Raw genomic sequence first — 19097 nt, forward strand, 5'->3', positions numbered from 1 at the left:
ATTATACTGGTATGAGATGGGCAAGATGTGGTTAAAAAGAAGTTCTGAGAACAATATGGTGTGAATTTAGTCTCTTGAAAGTAAAATTTGAGTCACTGGTGTGATAGGGCAGACACTTAAGCTACCCCAGTTTTTGATCGTATTCACAGAGGCGCAGTTTTCAGAGTGAAGAATGTGATGATGTGCTTAAACAGTCAGTAAACATTCATTAAGTGCCTACAGTGTGCCAGGCACTCTGCTAAGTGCAGAAGATATGAAAAGAGTTAAACCTGCTCCCAAAATTATTATTAGAGGGACGTTAATAGAATTTGGAAGTCTTGGGAAGGACTTTCCTATAGAAGATAGAATTTTAGGTGGAACTTAAAAGTTAGCCATTAGGTGAAGGTGAGAAATGAATGCATTTTGGGCATGGGTGACAGCAAGAGCAAATATGCCGAGCTGTCGTTCACAGAGCAACCAGGAGGGTTAATGTTGTTGGATTGAAGAGAAGGAGTAGGAGTAAGTTGTTAGAAGACTGGAAAGGTAGGAGGGGGGTTACGTTAAAAACTATTTTTGAATGCCAAATAGAGAATTTTCTGTTTGATTCTGCAAGAGGGAGTCACTGGAGATTACTGAATGATATGATTAGACCTGCTCTTTAGGAAAATCACTTTGGTAGTTGAATGGAGAATGTACTGAGTGGGGTGAAACTTGTGACAGGAAGACCCACCAGTAGGCTCTTGTAATGATGCGGATATGAGGTGATGAGGGCATGAACCAGAGTGATGGTTGTGTTAGAGAAGAGAAGGGGATTTATTCATGAGATTTTGCAAAGGTGAAGTCAACAGGCCTTGGCAACAGGTTGAATATGGGGGATGAGAGATAGTGAGGAGTTGAGGATTTCTCTTACATTGTTATCCTGAGGGACTGAGAGGGTGGTGCTGCCCTCTATAATAATAGGGAAAGTGGGGAAAGATAAGAGTTCAGTTTTGAACAGGTTGAGTTTAAAATGTCTACTGGACATTTAGTTCAAGATGTCAGAGAGGCATTTGGAGATATGATTGGAGGTCAATAGAGGGTGGGGCAGGACAGGCAGAATTGAGAATCTTCAGTGTCAAGATGGCAATTACAGTCATGGGAGAAGCTTGATCACCAAGTGAGAGATGAGAAGAGGGTGAACTGAGCCCTTTGATAAATGTGTGGTCAAAGGATATGATCTGGTTGGAGAACCAGCAAAAGATACTGAGCAATATCAAGTAGAAAGAAAGGAAGGGATGTTTTGAAGAGGGATTAAAAAAGTGTAAAAGAGGTGCAGTGGAGAGTATAGTAGTGGTGAATTAATAAGGGGGGGGGGGAGCAGAATAGTAAGATTGCATGGAAATCATGAGGGCCCAGTTAAGATAGCCATTACATATATTTGTAGTAGACCCAATCAGAATGATGGCATGATATTCTCCAACTTCATTTTGCTGCATATATGGTAGGCATGAAGATGATAAATGATGAGAATGATCCAAGGCAAGGCTTGGCAGTATGCTAAGGGGGTCAGAGTCTTAAGAGAAGAGAACAGTGCAGTTAAATTACTCACCAAGGCATCAAGATGGGGAGAATAGAGAGTAACTAGTGCAACAGTGATGGCATGGGAGAGAATTGAGGGGTCAAGGCTTGGAGGTCAAGGGATTGGTGGATGAAGACTAGGATTTTGTAAGGGAATAGTAGTGGGAGAGGTGTGGAAAGCAAATACATTATGGTAAGTTAACAGGGTTTTGGAATTCTTGAGCATGAATCAGGTGATACATTTATGGGAGGTAGCAAGATCATTTTTGTGTGTGGCTGAGGTGGGATGGAAGAATGGAAGATTAGCTCCTAAGAAGTAAGTTTTATCAGATTGCTTGTTGTCTTGGTGTGGGGGGGAGGAAGGGAAGGGAGGGAGGGAAAAAAATTTGGAACTCAAAATTTAGCAAAAGTGAATGTTGAAAACTATCTTTACATATGATTAGGAAAAATGAGGAAGTGGGTATTTTAGGGAGACTTATGATCTTGCTTTGTTTCACTGCAATTAGATTATAGCAGAGTATTGTGTCCTTTTCTCAGCACCACTGTTTAGGAACAACATTGCTAAGCTGGAGATCAGCCATAATTTTGGAATGCCTTGAGATCATGTCATGAGAGTGATAGTTGAAGATACTGGTGATATTTCATGTGGAGACATGAAGATTTGGGCTAGATAGTGGAGCTGTCTTAACTGATTTTATTGGTTTTTATGTGAAATAGGGATTAGATTTATTCTGCTTAACCAAAGGAGGCAGTACTAGGAACAGCAGGTAGAAATTTCTGAGAGGCATATTTTGACTTGATATTCAGAAACATTTTTTGATAGAACTAGTCAAAAGTAGACTAGGCTGTATCCCAAAGAGATAAAAAGCAAAGGGGAAATATATATTTAAAAAAAAATTACGGTAGCTCTTTTAGTGATGGCAAAGAATTGGAAGTTAAGGGGATGTCCACGAATTGGGGAATGGTTGAATAAGTCCCATGAGATTGTGATGGAATGTTATTATGTTTTAAGAAATGATGAAATAAGTTTGTTCCCAGAAAAACCTGGAAAGACTTATATATCAATTGATGCAAAGAGAGATAAGTGGAACCAGGAGAATATTGTCTACAGTAATAGGAATGTTCTTGAATGACTTAGCTTTTCTCAGCAATACATTGATCCAAAATAGTTCTGAAGGACTTTATAATGAGATAGAACTGATAGATTTTGAATTCAGATTAAAGCATACTTTTTTCCTTTATTCTCTTTTTGTTGTTATTTTTGTCTTTTTTCTCTTACAGCATAACTAACATGGTAATATTTTTTGCATGACTGCACATATATAATTCATAACAAATTTCTTGCCTTTTGATGAAGGAGAGGGAGAGAAGGAGAGAATTTGGAACTCAAAAATTTAAAAAAATGCTAAAAATTGTTTTTACATGTAATTGGGAAAAAATAAAATTTTATATTTTAAAAAAAGACATTCCTAGGAGTTGGAGAGTTCTTTCTGCTTCTATTATGGGGTTGGAATAGCTGAAGACCCTTTCAGAACTGAGAAACTAAGATTCTGTAATTTCTGGGGTAAAGCAGAAAACAAAAGATGACGTGACTCAGTAACTAGCTGAGCACCTCTAAACCCTGGACTAACTTCTGGGTATGTGTGTTTTAACCATGTGGTAACCATGCTTTGGAATGATTTGGGCATATTGCAGTGAAGTGAGCCTCTTTGAAGCTAATCTTCTTTATGTTGTTTTTCTCCTATTCCTGTCAGGCTGGACCACCCTGTCCTTCATGTCTCCTGGAATGACGCGGTTGCCTACTGCACTTGGGCCGGGAAGAGGTTACCTACTGAAGCTGAATGGGAATATAGTTGCAGAGGGGGCCTGGAGAATAGGTACTATATAGAGTGTAAACCTTTCTAACAGGTTTGCTTTTCTCTTCAGTGTTCAGGAGATCTTTCAGTGATTAAGTAGGGTTTTATAACTAATCCTTTCTTAGTTCCTTTTCTCACTTTTAATTTATTTCAGCAGTTACTTGGGATCTGTTGACAAATGGGTAATACCATTTCATCCCCTGAAAGAGAAAGCTGGCCAAACCCTGCCTTGGAATCATCAAATGAGTTCTATTCCTTTTGCTTTCAATAGTCCTAGAGGTTGTAAGGCTAGGGAATTAGAAAGATCTCATTGCTCTTTACATCGACTTGGCAAGTTCTCTCCCAGGCAGCATTTTCCTATTTTTAGGCACTTTCTAAAACTAATACATATTTCCATGTTGCTAAAACTTGGAATGCATTGATGCCTGGGTTAAATCTTCTAGGAAAAGACTCCTTAAAATAGTGAAATATTTATAAAGAGGTCCCAGTGAAATGTTGTGTGACCAGACTACCATATAAGTACTTAATGTGGCCTGAGTGGTTGCAGTTCTCCAAGAGTGCCTCTATTTCAGTCCTCCTGAATGATCTGGAAGGAGATTGAAGGATCTGGGTGCTTTATAGGATCTGGTTCTGCAGACATTCTCTGTCTCCCCTCCTCTCTTTCTTCCCCTCCTCCTCCCGCCTCAGTCTTGCCCTCTTAAATGTAGCTTGGATTGACCACTGAGGCCATGTCTTTCTGTTTGTTCCATTCCTCTCTCTTCTGGAGTCCAGTCCAGAGGCCTGAGCCCATTTGACAGACTCTCATCTCTGTCTCTTCTGACAGACTTTTCCCATGGGGCAACAAGTTGCAGCCAAAAGGTCAACATTATGCCAACATTTGGCAGGGAGAGTTCCCTGTGAGCAACACTGGGGAAGACGGCTATCAAGGAACGGCTCCTGTGAGTATGAAGGCTGGATGCCACAGATGGACCCTCTCTGTCCATTTCTTCTGTTCCCTTGGCCCATGTAGCAGAGACTGAGACTTATCAGACAGTTTAAATGAAGTGGCCTGAGAATTGTCTTATTTAATAGCCTGGAGAGAAATTCACTAGTGAGAGTAACTACTTTAGGAAACTTAGCTGGTTTTCATAAATTGTCTTTGAAAAAACATTATTTCTGCCTCAAGAAATAAAGGCAAAGGAGATAACTGCACCTTTTGATGGCAAAGCAAAAGACAGGCAGGGTTTTTGTATGTATTTTTAAGATACTGAATGTCATGAAATGATTTTTAGTGGTAAAATGCTATGAACATACTTGAGAGGATGATAGTTTCCAGAAAATAAAAGCTTGTGTTAGGATTTGCTCTGTAAATATCTTAAAAGACCCATATAAAGGCTCATTGGCCTTGGTATTGTAGAGGCAGAATGCAGAGTAGACAATGGATTGGCCTTAGAGTTGGGGAGATCTGAGTTCAGTCTCTGTCTGTGGCAAGAGACCCCCAAAAAGTATGACCCCCAAAAAGTCACTTAATTACATAGGGAGCCAGGCTGCCTCTGATGTATAAATGACAGATGAGATGCTGATGTGTAGCTGTGGACAGAGTTTTCTACACATAGTGGAATCATGCATTCACCCCCTTTGCTTCCCAAATATTATGCCATCCCATTGAACCTCTTTGTTTCAGGTAATTTTATAGTATGAGATTTCATGCTAAGGGCAAGCTAGGGGGTGCATTGCACAGAGTGCTGGCTTGGAGTTGGGAATCATAAGTTCAAATGTTGCCTCAGGTATTTACTAGTTAAGTCACTTTAGCTTAACCTGTCTCAGTTTCCTCTGCAGTAAAATGGGAATAATAAGGACACCTATCTCCCTGTGTTATCCTGAGAATGAAATGAGATAATATTTGTAAAGTGTTTTAGCATGGTAGCTATCACATAGGAGGTAGGAGCTAAATAAATGCTGCTGCTGCTGCTGCTGCTGGTGGTGGTGGTGATGGTGAAGGTGATGGTGGTGAAGGTGGTGGTGGTGGTGGTGGAGGAGGAGGAGGAGGAGGAGGAGGAGGAGGAGGAGAAGGTGATGTGAATTCTTGCCTCAGTGTTCTAGTTGTGCACTGAGCTCAGCATGTTCATAACAGAATTCATTTTCTTTCCTCCACAACCTGTTTATTCTTCTGCCTTTTCTATTTCTATGGACATTTCTCAAATCTCTCTTGTCTTCTTGTTTTCCAGAACTATCACTGTGTTTCAGATCCTCATCTCCTTGCTCATCTCCCTTCCTCCAGGCTGTCAGCCTTTTAGTCCATCTTGTAGACTTACTGAGCCCAGATTCTTAAAATTTAATTCTGACTATGGCACTCTTGTTAAAAAGACATTGAATCATTCCTCTGTTTTTTCCATTAAAATCTATATTCCTAAGGCCATTGATTCAAGTCCATCATACCTGCTAACGCTCTGTTCTTGTCCAACTGTTCTCAGACTTTTTGGACTCCATTATACTTTTGAAAATTATTGATGATCTCAAAGAATTTTTGTTTTTATAGATTATATCTATCAGCATTTACCATGTTAGAAATTAAAACTTCTTAATATTTTTATGAAGAAAGTTTTGACCTTGTGGATCTCATGATAGGACAAAGGGGAACCCTTGTATCACACTTGGAGAGCTACTGCTCTAGCCGATTGGATTCCCTGTTCTTCTTTTGAACCCATCACATTCTTTTAATTATCTTCTTCCTCAGGAAGAATTCTGCCTTATGGAAATAACCCAGAATTTGGAATCTGGAAAGACCCAGATTCAGCCCAGTCTCTATGAGGCTCCATTTCATTGATTTCCCAAAGACAATGGTAGTACCTGTGGTGCCCTCCTGCTTCCTAGAGTTATTGTAAGGATCATTATGTGAACAAGTTTATAGAGACTTCAAATAGCTAGAAACATCAACTCCTATTGCCAGGCTTCTTCTTTCCCTATTCAGTCTCCCTGTCCCCTAATTTGCCACAGTCAACTTTACTTGTAGATGTCAAGGTCCAGTTCCAAGGTGTTATTTCTCCTGGAGTCTTTCTTAATTCACAAATGTGAAATGATTGTGAATTCCATCCAAGAAGTGAGTGTGTCTATATGTATATGTTCACATATGTGGGCAGCTAGGGGGTACAGTGGATAGAGCACTGAGTCTGGAGTCAGGAAGACTTGAGTTCAAATCCTCCCTCAGACACTTAGCATTTGTGTGACCCTGGATGAGTCACCTCACTCAGTTTACTTCAGTTTCCTTGTCTCTAAAATGAGCTGAAGAAGGAAATGGAGAATCACTCCAATATCTTTGCCAAGAAGCCCCAAATGGGGTCATGAAGAGTGAAATAGGACTAAAATGACTAATAACAAATATATATATATATATATATATATATATATATATATATATATATATATGTGTGTGTGTGTGTATATATATATGTACATACACACACACAAATGTCTGTGTACATAAACATCACTGTTAAAATGTAAATTGTTGTTAAATCTGTCCCATGCTAATTAAATGCTACCATTTTGATACATTCCCTCTTTATCCCAATTCCATAGTCTGCCTCAGAAAATATAAATTTAAAGTAGATTTGTGATTTACCTCAGATTCTTAGAGACTAAGAGTCATCAAAAATCCAAGAATATTCCATAATTAGGCAACAGTGCCTGAGAGGATTGGGGACCTTGACTTTGAAGCTTACATTTATGATGAGGGCTTGGGGAAATGGTTCAGGGCTAGGGCTTCAGGATTCAGAAATGGGCACTCTCTGACTGTGTTGTGAGAGCTGATGTTGATAGTAACCTGACTGCTGTGACTTTTCAAATTACTGGACCCAGTTGAACTCTCGAGATGGTTCATAACTGAGTTCATTTTTATGTTTTAAATGTAGTAAACATCCTTCTGCTGTCCTCTGTTAGATGAAGTTTTGTTTTATGATCAATGATAAATTTTCCTGTTAGAAATAACTTAATCATATTTTATCCTGTTTAAGAATAAACTCTCTGTGGGTTTATAACTTCCCCTTAAGGGCCCAAACTTAGAAAATACATCTTTGTTTGCATTCATGTTTGTTGGCCAAATTGTATTTTGACTGATAAAAGGGACATTAATATTCATATGGGAGAACCAGAACTCTAATTTAGTGATTTTTTTTCCCAGCCAAATGTAGTTATAGAAACAAATGAAAATTTTAACAATTTTTTTACTTTATATAGGTTACTGCCTTTCCTCCAAATGGGTATGGTCTATACAACATAGTGGGGAATGCATGGGAGTGGACTTCTGACTGGTGGACTGTTCATCATCCTGTTGATGAAGCCCTTGATCCTGTAAGTATTCTTTTCTGGAAGTGTGCTCTACATTGCTTTCTTTTAGTTGTACTGGCTGTATATTGTAGTGGGGGGTGGGGTGGGATCAGCAAGGGAATCTAACTTGTCTGGGGGAGTTTGACCATATTTCTCGAATTTCAATTCAGTGGTGCTTGGTAAGGATCTGTTATGGTTAAAGCCCTGACCTAAGCTCTTATGGGTATATAAAAAGACTTAGAGGGGAGAGTCCAATAAGATTAAGGTATATAATGATTATGCAGTGGAGCTTGTGATGAGAATCATGAGAGACCAATCATGTACTTTGGAGCGTAAGAGACTGGAAGGATACCATCTGTTGGCTGGGGGCAGAATCCATAATGAATGACATAGTTTCATAACAAGTGCCATTTGAATAGGGCTTTGGAATTTGAGTAGAATTTTGGTAGGTAGATTTGGGAGGGGGGAGTAAGACATTCTGGGTTGAGAGGAGTATATGAGCAAAGGTAGGAAGACGTAGGGTATTTTGGGGGAGCAATAAATAATCTAGTTTGAATGGATTAGGATGGCATTGTGGTGGATAGAGAGAGCCGACTTTGGATCCAAGGAGACCGGAGCTGTGGTCCCACCTCAGACACATGTGGTCTCTGTACCCAGGGCAGAGTGCTGGGAAATGGCAGCTGGGAAATCCACTGTCCCTTTCCCCTACTTAGTAATACAGGTGAAAAGTGGGAGATAATTCTGAAAAGAAGTGAGCCATATTGTAGAGCAATTTCAGCCTGAGTAATTAGGATTTAGTCAGACTGTAATGTGGAACCATTGGAAATTTTGAGCAGAGGAGTCTGTGAATTTTTATTATTTAGGAGAGGTTTTTGGTCAGTAACCTTGAGTTTACAAATGATGGCAGGCAGGCAAGGCAAGCAGTGAACATTGTTTTAATGGGCACACTTATCATGTGCCAGGCCCTGTGCTGGGGGTACAAAGACACTCAAAAGATGGGCCTGCCCTTGAGGAGCTTCTCTTCTAGTAAGAGAAGACTGTGTAAAAAGGAGCCGAAAAGAGGTGGGGGTGAGGAGGGGGAGAAAAGGTTCCAGGACAGGGGGTTCAAATCCTGGAAGTCAGAAGCACAGTCAGGAGGGGAAGGAAGTTTATCTAGTCTGGGCCTTTGCCAAAAATGGTGCCACTAGGAGGAGGTCAGCAATGGGAAAGTCGTGGGGCTGCGGGACTGGTTGGGTGCTCCTCGGTATGTGTTCTAGGGTATGACTGCAGTGAAGGTCAGAATGTCAGAATCACAGCTGGGAGAGGAATAAAGGTTGGTTGACTTGGTCCCTCCCCTCCATGGAGGGACATGGCATGAGAGATATTCCAGGTGAGATAAAAGCCCTTGTGTGATTGGAAGGTTAGCAAGGGATGCAGCATTTTGGAATATCGGGAGGGGATGAGGTGCTCTCTATAGATGATGAGTTAGGGGACTCCAATTCTGTTCATTTAGTTCATTGAAAAGTATTTCTTAAGCAGGCATTTTTAAAAGCTTAGCAGTTTTCTAGGCATAATAGGACAGGCGGTAGAAGGATTATGCACCATTTTAGCCTGCACATTGCTCATAATGTGGTTGAGGAAGGACATTGATTGTATCTGTTTTACTGACTTGGATCATTCAGACAGCAAACATTTATTAGGTGTCTTCTATGTGCCAATCTCTATGCCCAGCTCTGGGGATACAGTGAAGGGCAAAAGACTTTCCTTGCCCTCATGGGGCTCATAGTCTAATGGGGAAAACAGCATATATAAAACTACTAAGAAGTAGGGTTGGGGATGGAGTAGGAGAGAGATAGAGTGACTAAGAATCTGCAGATTGGAAGCAGATTAGAGGAGACTGGGAGCAGACTGGGGTAGATTGGAGGAGATTGAGGGAGACTGGGAGCAGACAGGGAGAGACTGGGAGCAGACTGGGGGAGACTGGGAGCAGGCTGCAATCTTGTAGGCAGATGGAGCTTCTCCTTAAGTGGACAAGCTGGCAGGAGTTCTCAGATGTCCATCCTGTACCCCTCTCCAGTCAGAGGGAGCAAGGAGCCCCAGGGGTGTAAGATTCAGAAAGAATGTGATACTACAGGAAGAAAGGAAGGAGGTTAGTAGTAGAATAAAAAGTGTGTGTGTTTGTGTGTGTGTGTGTGTGTGTGTGTGTGTGTGTGTGTGTGTGTGTGTGTGTGTGTGTTTACATTAGGGACAGCTAGGTGGTACAAGGATAGAATACCAACCCTAGAGTCAGGAGGACTCATCTTTGTGAGTTCAAATCTGGTTTCAGACACTTCCTAGCTGTAAACTGAACTGAGAAGAAAATGATAAATCACTCCTGTGTCTTTGCCAAGAAAACCCCAAATGGAGTCACAAAAAGTGAAGTGATTGGACAACATCAAATGTATCACATTGAAAAGTCATCATTCGTAGGCTGGAAAAACTTTGACATTATAGATATAATGAAATATTGTATACTAGAAAATGAACGCAAAGAATTAAAAAATGCTTGGCAAGATTTTTATGAGCTTATATAGAATGAAAAAGTGTAACAAAAGAACATGCACACTGACTACAACAATGTAAATAATAAGATCATTCCAAAAGAAGCTGAACTGAGTAATTGAAAAACCATTGATGTTACCAGAAAAGAAATAATGAAATATAATTTCTTCCTCTTCTCTGGGGTGGGAACTGGGATGGGGGCCTGACAGGATAGAATATCATCTTCAGATGAGGTAACTATGTCTTTGTCCCAAGGAAAATGTTGTCCATGGTTGTGAAGTGAAGAATCGTTCCCTCCTCACCAAACACCCCTCCCTCAGTGACTGGAATATGGTAACAAAAGACATCAATAAAACATTTTAAAAAAGAAAACATAATAAGTTGTTAAAACATAATGTCCTCAAATATATTTCATCTTGTGAACAGATTGAAAAGACACATAGAGAATGGCCTCAACTTGAAGGAGAAGCCCCGGCATTCTGGCATCTCACTTCCTCTAAGACTAGCTTGACAGGGACCTGGCAGGCTTCATTTTACATTTTGGCCTTTTCACAATAAGAGAAATGACTGGAAAAGGAAAAATAAATCCTTATGATTCTCCTCACTGGTGGGTGAGCAGCTGTCATTTGCCATTCAGGAAATTTTGTAGAGGTTGTCATGCCTGGGATTTTGTGCCCCAGGCCCCTTCCTGGGTGTGATGATGAATTGTGCTTTGTGGTGCTTGCCTTTCTTGAGGGTGTTAACACATGGACTACTCATGAATAATCCAAGCCTTCCATGCGCTTCCTTGGTGAAAGATGAAGAGGCCAGATGCCTCAGGAGTTGCGCTTCTTTTCTGTGCTTTGGGGGATAGAAAGGTCAAAGACAATCCTTTCTTGGGAGGGGAAGGTAGCCAGGAGACCTTCCCCTCCACTTGCAGGATGAAGACCAGCACTTATTTTCAAGCAGACATTGTTCACAGATAAAAAGCCTCTGTGTGCTTAGGAGGAGAGCCTGAATGGCAGCCTTCTGGCACAGTGGGAACGCGTCTCTTTGACCATCTGTGCATGACTGAGGGGCCATTAGCTTTCTGTCTGTGTTTCTTCCAAGGATGTGAAAAGGGTGTCAGATATTCTCCATCTTCACTGGTCCTAGGCCCCTCAGTGACTAGTGGAGGGAGCTTCTGCAGGGAGCACCTGCATTTGCTTCCTGAATGAACTAGGGTGATATGCTACTAGTTCAAGGAAGGAATATCCAGCTTCATGAGTATTTGAGCATCCGAGAATTGATGACAGAATGCTGGTGATCTGAGATTGTGTTAAGGGTGGGAGGGAAAAATTGGCATTTTAAGATTGAGTTTGTTTAACAAGAACTGTCAGGATAAAAGACATCAAATCAAAAATAAATTGGGTGCTTTGTTTTAGGCCCCTAGGCCAATAACATCATGATGCAAAATAGTGTGAAGAGAGACCCTTACACCTGTGAACAACGCTATGTACCCTGGATCTTGACATGATTGGCTATGTTTTGGGGAGTTGATGAGTCTGTTAAAATCTGGGATACAGAAGTAGACACAGTGCTTCAGGAGCTCCGCCATGTAGAATACAGTGGTCCTATAATTTTCTGTGATTTAGGCCTAAAACTGATGTATAATTTCATTGATCACAGGTATATCCATTTTACAATTTCTGTCTTATTATTAGCTAAATAAAGCTAATGACCAGTTCAGGAACTATATTTTTCTACCTTGTATTTGTAAAGCTGATTTTTTTGCATTTATTAAAATTTATTTTTGTCAAATGTGGACAGTTCTGATTTTTAGGAAGTTTTTCCTGACATCAGACCTAAATTTGAAATTTTGATCTGTTGATTGGCTTTGTACAGCCCTTCCAACAATGACCATTTCCATTTTTTTCTCATCTTTGCCAGTTTTTAGGACTGTGAGGTAAACCTCATTACTGTTAATTTTCATTTTCTATTACTGATTTATACTGTTTTGATATATGTGCATGTGTGTTTTGTAATTAAAAATTAACTTTTTTATCAATAAGAACAGAAATGAAAGCTTTGTAATTATAATGACCAAGGTTGGCCCAGAGTAAACTTTCAATCCCCCCACATAACTTAATGAAAATTATCTTTGGAGGGGTAATTGTGTTTCTAAAAACATGCTGACAAAGTAGGAAAGGAGTGGATTAATGAGCTGAGGATACTTTTTAAAAAATTAGAACAAAAGTAGATAAATTGAGAATCAAAAGGAGTATAGAAATGTTAAATATATAATATTAAAATATGTAAATATATAATTTATTAAAATGTTAAACAAAAGCTGCTTCTTTGACAGTACTAACAAAATTGATTAATTTTAATCAACTTGATTAAAAAGAAGGCAGAAGATTAAATCAACCAAATAGCAAATAAAGAAGTCACAAAAAAATCTAGAAGGAACAAAAAGAGCCTATATGCACAAAGACCAGTAAGTTGAGCATACAGAATAAGTCCAGTATTACCTTTTAAAATGCAAAATATACAAGCTAACAGAATATGTAATAGAGGTCTTAAATAATCCAGCTTGGGGGTGGGGGAGAAATAGAGCTAGCTTTAAGGAATTTGTAAAGAAAGAAAAAAAAACACAATAAAAATCCTAGTCCTGATGGATTCACAGGAGACTTAGTTCTATAACACTTTATTTTATTTTTTCATTTTTCATTTTTAGTTTTTTAGTTTTTGCAAGGCAATGCGGTTAAGTGACTTCCCGAAGGTCACACAGAAGAGAAATGGTTGCCTAGGAAAAAATTCTACACCAAGTTTCTCAAATATGGATTTGTTATACAAGATACTTATATAAATAACTAACAGAGTTATGGAACACCAAAAGTCATTTCCTATTGGATAAATGGTTAAAGAACAGTTCTCAAAAGGAAAATAACAGACTATTGACACCTCTATGAAAGAATGTTCTAAACAATCCTCATCACCCAACAAATTGTTGGAGTACTTATGCACAACTAACCAGTGTTGGTGGACCTGTGAATTAGTCCAACCCTATTGGAAAACAACTAAGAAATATGCAAATAAAGGAACTAAAATTTATTCCATACTCTGAACCAGAGATTTCACTGCTAGGTATCCATTCAGAAGAAGTCATTGATAAAAAGAAAGTCACCTCATTAACCAAAATATTTATAGCAGCATTTTAAAAAAATCAAATCAGTTGGGGAAGACATAAATTGTGATTATATGAATGTAATGAAATATTACTGTTAAGAAACAATGGATATGATGGGGTGGAGTACCAGCCTTGGAGTCAGGAGTACCTGGGTTCAAATCTGGCCTCAGACAATAATAATTACCTAGCTGTGTGGTCTTGGATAAGGCACTTAACCCCATTTGCCTTGCAAAAAACCTAAAAAAAAAAAAATCAAAACCATGGATATGACGAATATATGGAAAGTACTCTGCAACCCTGATGTGCTGAATAAATTCTAGTAGTAGTAGTAGTAGTAGTAGTAGTAGTAGTAGTAGTAGTAGTAGTAGTAGTAGTAGCAGCAGCAGCATATATAAAACATAGAAAGACTTACATAAAGTGATGGACAGTGAAGTAAGCAGAGCCAAGAAAGCATTATACTTCATAATGGCTCTAACAATATAAATGGAATAAACTACAATCACAGAACAATCAAAGTGAGAGTTGGAAAAATTACAAGGAATAAACCTAACTTCAAAAGAGAGAGATGAAATGATTCCACTCATTTTTTTGCAAAGGTGTTTGGAGAAGATACTGAGTATTGGTGATCCACTAGTATGCAATATTTGTATTGATTACTTTTGCGTATATTTTCTCTTCTTTCTCACTTTTTTCTTTTTTCACTTTTTTGGTTTATTTATTTTATATTATTACAATAATTTTTTTTATAAGAGTAAACATAAACCCTCCCTCCCCACCCTTTCAGTCTGTGTTCAGATTCCAATGGCTCTATCTCTGGAATGAGTTGCCTTCTTTATCATAAGTCCACCAGAGAAGTTGCTTCAGTATTTTTCCCACAATTGCTATCACTAACTGTATTTCCCTCCACTCTATTCCTCCCCACTCCCATTTATTCTGTTCTCTCTCCTTTCATCCTGTCCCTGATCAGAAGTGTGTTGTATCTGAGTACCCTCTCCCACAATCTTCCCTCTCTTCTATCACCTATTACCCCCCTTCCCTCCCCCATTCCCCCTTATCCCATTCCTTTCTTCTCATTTTTCTCTAGGGCAACATAGATTTCTATGCCCTATTAAGTGTGTATGTTAATTCCTCTATGAGCCATTTCTGATGAGAATGAAGGCTCACTCATTCCCCCTCACCTTCCCACATTCTACTCCATTGAAAAAGCTTTTTCTTGACTCTTAGGTGAAATATCTTAGCTCCTTCTTCCTCTCATTTCTCTCCTAGTACTTCCCTTTATCACCCATCAATCTTTTTACTATATTATACCATTATATTCCACTCCTTCCTGTGTCCTGTTTATATTTGCTTCTAACTGCTCTTATAAATGAGAAAGTTCATATGAGTTATCAGTATCTTCTTCCCATGAAAGAATACAAACAGTTCAACATCATTAAGTTCCTCATAGTTAGACCTTATCCATCCTCTCTATGGTTCACCAGAGTCCTGTACTTGGAAGACCAAAACTTTCTGTTCAGCTCTGGTTGTTTCATTAGGAAAGTTTGAAAGTCCCCTGTTTCATTGAAAGTCCTTCTTTTCCCCTGAAAGAGGATGTTCAATTTTGCTGGGTAGTTGATTCTCGGTTGTAAACCAAGATCTTTTACCTTCTGGAATATCATATTCCAATCCCTATGAGCCCTTAATGTATATGCTGCCAGATCCTGTGTAATCCTGACTATGGAGCCTCGGTAGTTGAATTGTTTGTTTCTGGAAGCTTTTAGTATTTTTCTCTTTGACTTGGGAGTTTTGGAATTTGGCTATAATATTCCTGGAAGTTTTTCTTTTGGGATCTCTTTCAGGAAGTGACTGGTGAATTCCCGCAATTTCTATTTTAGCCTCTACTTCTAGGATCTCAGAGCAATTTTCCTGTATTATTTCTTTTTTTTTTTCTTTTTAGGTTTTTGCAAGGCAAACAGAGTTAAGTGGCTTGCCCAAGGCCCCACAGCTAGGTAATTATTAAGTGTTTGAGACCGGATTTGAACCCAGGTACTCCTGACTTCAGGGCCGGTGCTTTATCCACTACGCCACCTAGCCACCCCTGTATTATTTCTTGAAAAATGAAGTCTAGGCTCTTTTCCTGGTTGTGACTTTCAGATAGCCCAATAATTTTTTAAATTATTTCTTCTGAGTCTGTTTTTGAGGTCAGTTGTTTTTCCAGTGAGATATTCCACATTTTCTTCTCATTTTTTACTTTTTTGGAAGAGTTTTATTTCTTCCTGATTTCTCAGTCATCAGCTTCCTTTAGTTCCATTTTACATTTGAAGTAGTTACTTTCTTCAGAGAGCTTTTTTATCTCCTTTTCCAGCTGGCTAATTCTGCTTTTTAAGCCATTTTTCTCTTCATTTGCCTTTTGTTTTACTTTTTCCATTAGGCCTAAACTGGTTTTTAACATTATTTTCTTCAGTTTTTTTTTGTCTTTCTTTCACCAAACTGCGGGTTTGGTTTTCATGATTTATCTGCATTGTTCTCATTTCTCCTTCCAATTTTTCCTCCACCTCCCTTAATTGCTTTTCAAAGTCCTTTTTGAGCTCATCCATAGTCTGAGTCCATTTTCTATTTCTCTTGGAGGTTTTGGAAATTGAATTTTTGTTGTCATCTGAGTATGTATTTTGATCCTCCATGGGACCAAAGTAATTTTCTATGGTCAAATTGTTCTTTTTCTGTTGTTTGCTCATTTCTTCAGCCCAAGACTAATTTACTGCACTTCTAAGACTTTGGGGTTTTTTTGGGGGGACATTCCACTGGGACCTTTATTCCTCTAAGGTCTTATGCTCTCTTGCCTGTGCTTTGGTATGTAGATGGCTATGGGGGGGCTCCCCTCTGCCCTGGAGCTGTGAAGAGGAGCCCTGCTATCTTAGTATGCAAGGCCAAATTGCAGCCTGGATCTGAGTGTGGGCAAACAGCAGAGTCCTGCTCCAGGGAGAGCAGAGAGATTTCTGCAGTCTCCCGACCCCCTTACCACCTGGGGCTGTGCTCTGGAGGTGCAGACTGGTTTCCCGCGATTCTCACTGCAGGTTCTCACCTCAGGGTTGCTCTGAGGCCGGTGCTCCTCACTCTACACTCATTCTGGTGTAGCAGAATTTTCTCACTGCCCCTTCAAGCAGTAATCCCTGGGCTGGGCTGGGCTGGGCTGCACTGCAGCCAGGGCTTTTTTCCAACTCCCTGTCCTGGTGAAACACACCTTTCCCTTGGAACTTTTAAATTGTCTTAGACTGGGAAAATGTATCACTCAGTCTTTCTGTGGGTTCTGCCTCTCTAAATTTTGACTAGAGTCATAATTTGATGGCTTTTGGAGTTTTGGGGGGAAGGAGTTTCTGGGAAATGCTGCTTTCATGCCACCATCTTGGTTCTATTCCCTCATTTTTTTTTAAAGAAATTATATGTATTGACTCCAGTAGAAGGGGGAAAGTGAAGGACATAGAGAAGTTTAGATGATATAAGAACAAAAATATCAACAAAAATTTAAGAGAAAAAAAATTAATCTTATAAAATTCCAAACAAAAATCTTGAACAAAGAAGATAGCAAGAAACAACCCCCCCCCCCCACCTTTGCAGAGATTGAGTGATGGAAGTGTCAGGTTTTTGATATTTTGATTGGTTTGGTTGATTTTTTTTTTCCTCTTAAAGAAATCTTTTTTGCAAAGAAGCAAGGGTGGGGGCGAAGAAGTTTCCAGAAGTACCATACTAACCATGACCACTTAGAAACAAAATGGAAAAGAGAAAAGATTCAAGAGCTAGAAGCAATAAGAAAGTCTTACCCCAATATGAGATAAATCCCAGAACATAAACAAGTGGTGAAAGGACTCTATATCCAGCAGTTGGGGAACTCCTAGGATATATGAAAACAAAGATATCAATTAAAAAAAATTTAAAAATAAAGAGAATTGAAGATAAAGAACTAAAGATACAGAATGTTGAACATGCATTTGAAATGTTGATTAAATGTCTTGAACTTTTTTCCCCCTGAACTGCTTTTTTTTCTTTTTAAATCTTTGGTTCCAGGAATGGTTTACTGGGTAGGAGATGCGGAAGGATATATTCAGAAATGATTATGTTATTAAAAACAAAAGGGTATTAGCAAATATAAAAATAACAAAAAAGAAAACTTCATATCCTTTGGCCTCTATTGAGAAATTGGTCTTGTTATAGTTTTGTTCAATTTCTTATCTATATTGATATTCAGTGTAAAGATTTTCCCTACATCACTGTGCATATATGAGCTATATTTTATTTTTCTAACTAGATTATAAATTTCATATAGTTAAAATTGTCTGTTTTGCCCCCTCTGTTTTGTTTTTGAATCTTCACCATCGTAGCTCTAATTGTAGAAAGTAACCTCCGTTGATTTATCTCTCGTTTTATGATATCATTTACAGTCATTTCACATATATTGGAGGCCATTGTGGTATAGTGGAAGATATTGGTCTAAATCAAATTTCTGCCCAACTGCCTTTTTCCTTACAGCTCTTGTTGGATATGGATTCCTTTCACCACTTGTTTATGTTCTGGGGTTTATCTCATATTGGGGTTTGACTTTCTGTTGCTTCTAGTGCCTGTCTCTCTTCTCTTTTCCATCTTGTTTCTAAGTGGTCATGGTTTGTATGGTACATCTGGAAACCTTCCCCCTCCCCCCCTCACTTTTTTAGATGTCACAAATAATAGAAACCTTTTTAAACCTTTGAACATTTGATAACACATTTTAGGGTGTTACCTTTCTAATCCTTTTAAAAGGAAAATATCAGAGTGGCATTAATAATGTTAATTAGATCAAATTTGAATTTCTTTGTTAACTGCAAAGTACCAGCATTATTTCTTTTTTCTTTAGAGGATCTGTGATTTCTTCAGTGCAGGTAACTCTTCCACTAGTGAAGATTGTAAATACTTAATAACTTTATGTTTCCTCAGAGTTGACATAGCCAGAAAATTAATTTTTTTAAGACTAGTCTGTTGATAGTCCTTTCTGAACCTAATGAACTGGTCTGGGGCCATCCAAACCTTGGCCTGTCCTTGGGCCTTCCAAGGTTTCTAGGGTCAGAGTGAATGGTTCTGCTGTTCTGGGCCTTCCCCTGCTACTGGGAAGCAATGGAAAGGGACTTTTGAGAGGATGAATTGTTCTTTTAGGTTCTTCACTTCTCTTTAGTGGTTTGCCTAAATGCAGTGTGACTAAAAAAGAAAAGAGAAAACCTTTGATTGTCAAGGCCCCTGACTTCTTCCATAGTCTTTCTGCTTTTGTTGCCAGCCTAAATTAGAGGCAGTTTAGGTGGCACAGTGGCTTGGGAGCCAGACTGCAGAATCAGAAGCAGGAGGAGGATTGATACATTATGTATATTATTTATTATTATATGTTTATATATATATATATATATGTATGTGTAAAGCACCCACTACGGTTGTAATTGCTTTAAAAATATTGTGTTATTAACTCCATTAACAGATGAAGAAACTGAGACTGATGGTGATTGAGTGTTTGCTCCCTAGAGTCCAAATAGGGCCTCAGTTTGTAAATATTGGCAGAGCACTCTGCCAGTCTTGATGTGTTACCTAAATGCTAGCTGATTCTGATTTTTTCTAAAATAAAAATAAAATTCACAATGAGTATTTTGTCTTATTTTTGCAAGTCTAGCTTTTCCTTTTCCTCTTGAGTTCAGTGTTTAGGGAATTTCTGTTGTATTAACTTACTATGGGTTTTAGGG

The 19097-nt window shown here is 38.8% G+C and overlaps 1 protein-coding gene across 1 annotated transcript in view; it reads left to right on the top strand.

Moving 5' to 3' along the window:
* Positions 1 to 19097, top strand: part of SUMF1 (sulfatase modifying factor 1) — a 91183-nt gene that overhangs the window by 40327 nt on the left and 31759 nt on the right. Inside the window, exons 5-7 of the mRNA XM_074198684.1 lie at positions 3291 to 3413; positions 4216 to 4330; positions 7608 to 7721. Coding sequence (XP_074054785.1) covers positions 3291 to 3413; positions 4216 to 4330; positions 7608 to 7721 — 352 coding nt within the window. The remainder of the gene's footprint in view (positions 1 to 3290; positions 3414 to 4215; positions 4331 to 7607; positions 7722 to 19097) is intronic.

This window comes from Macrotis lagotis, chromosome 8, assembly GCF_037893015.1.
Source record: "Macrotis lagotis isolate mMagLag1 chromosome 8, bilby.v1.9.chrom.fasta, whole genome shotgun sequence".
Classification (NCBI taxonomy): domain Eukaryota; kingdom Metazoa; phylum Chordata; class Mammalia; order Peramelemorphia; family Peramelidae; genus Macrotis; species Macrotis lagotis.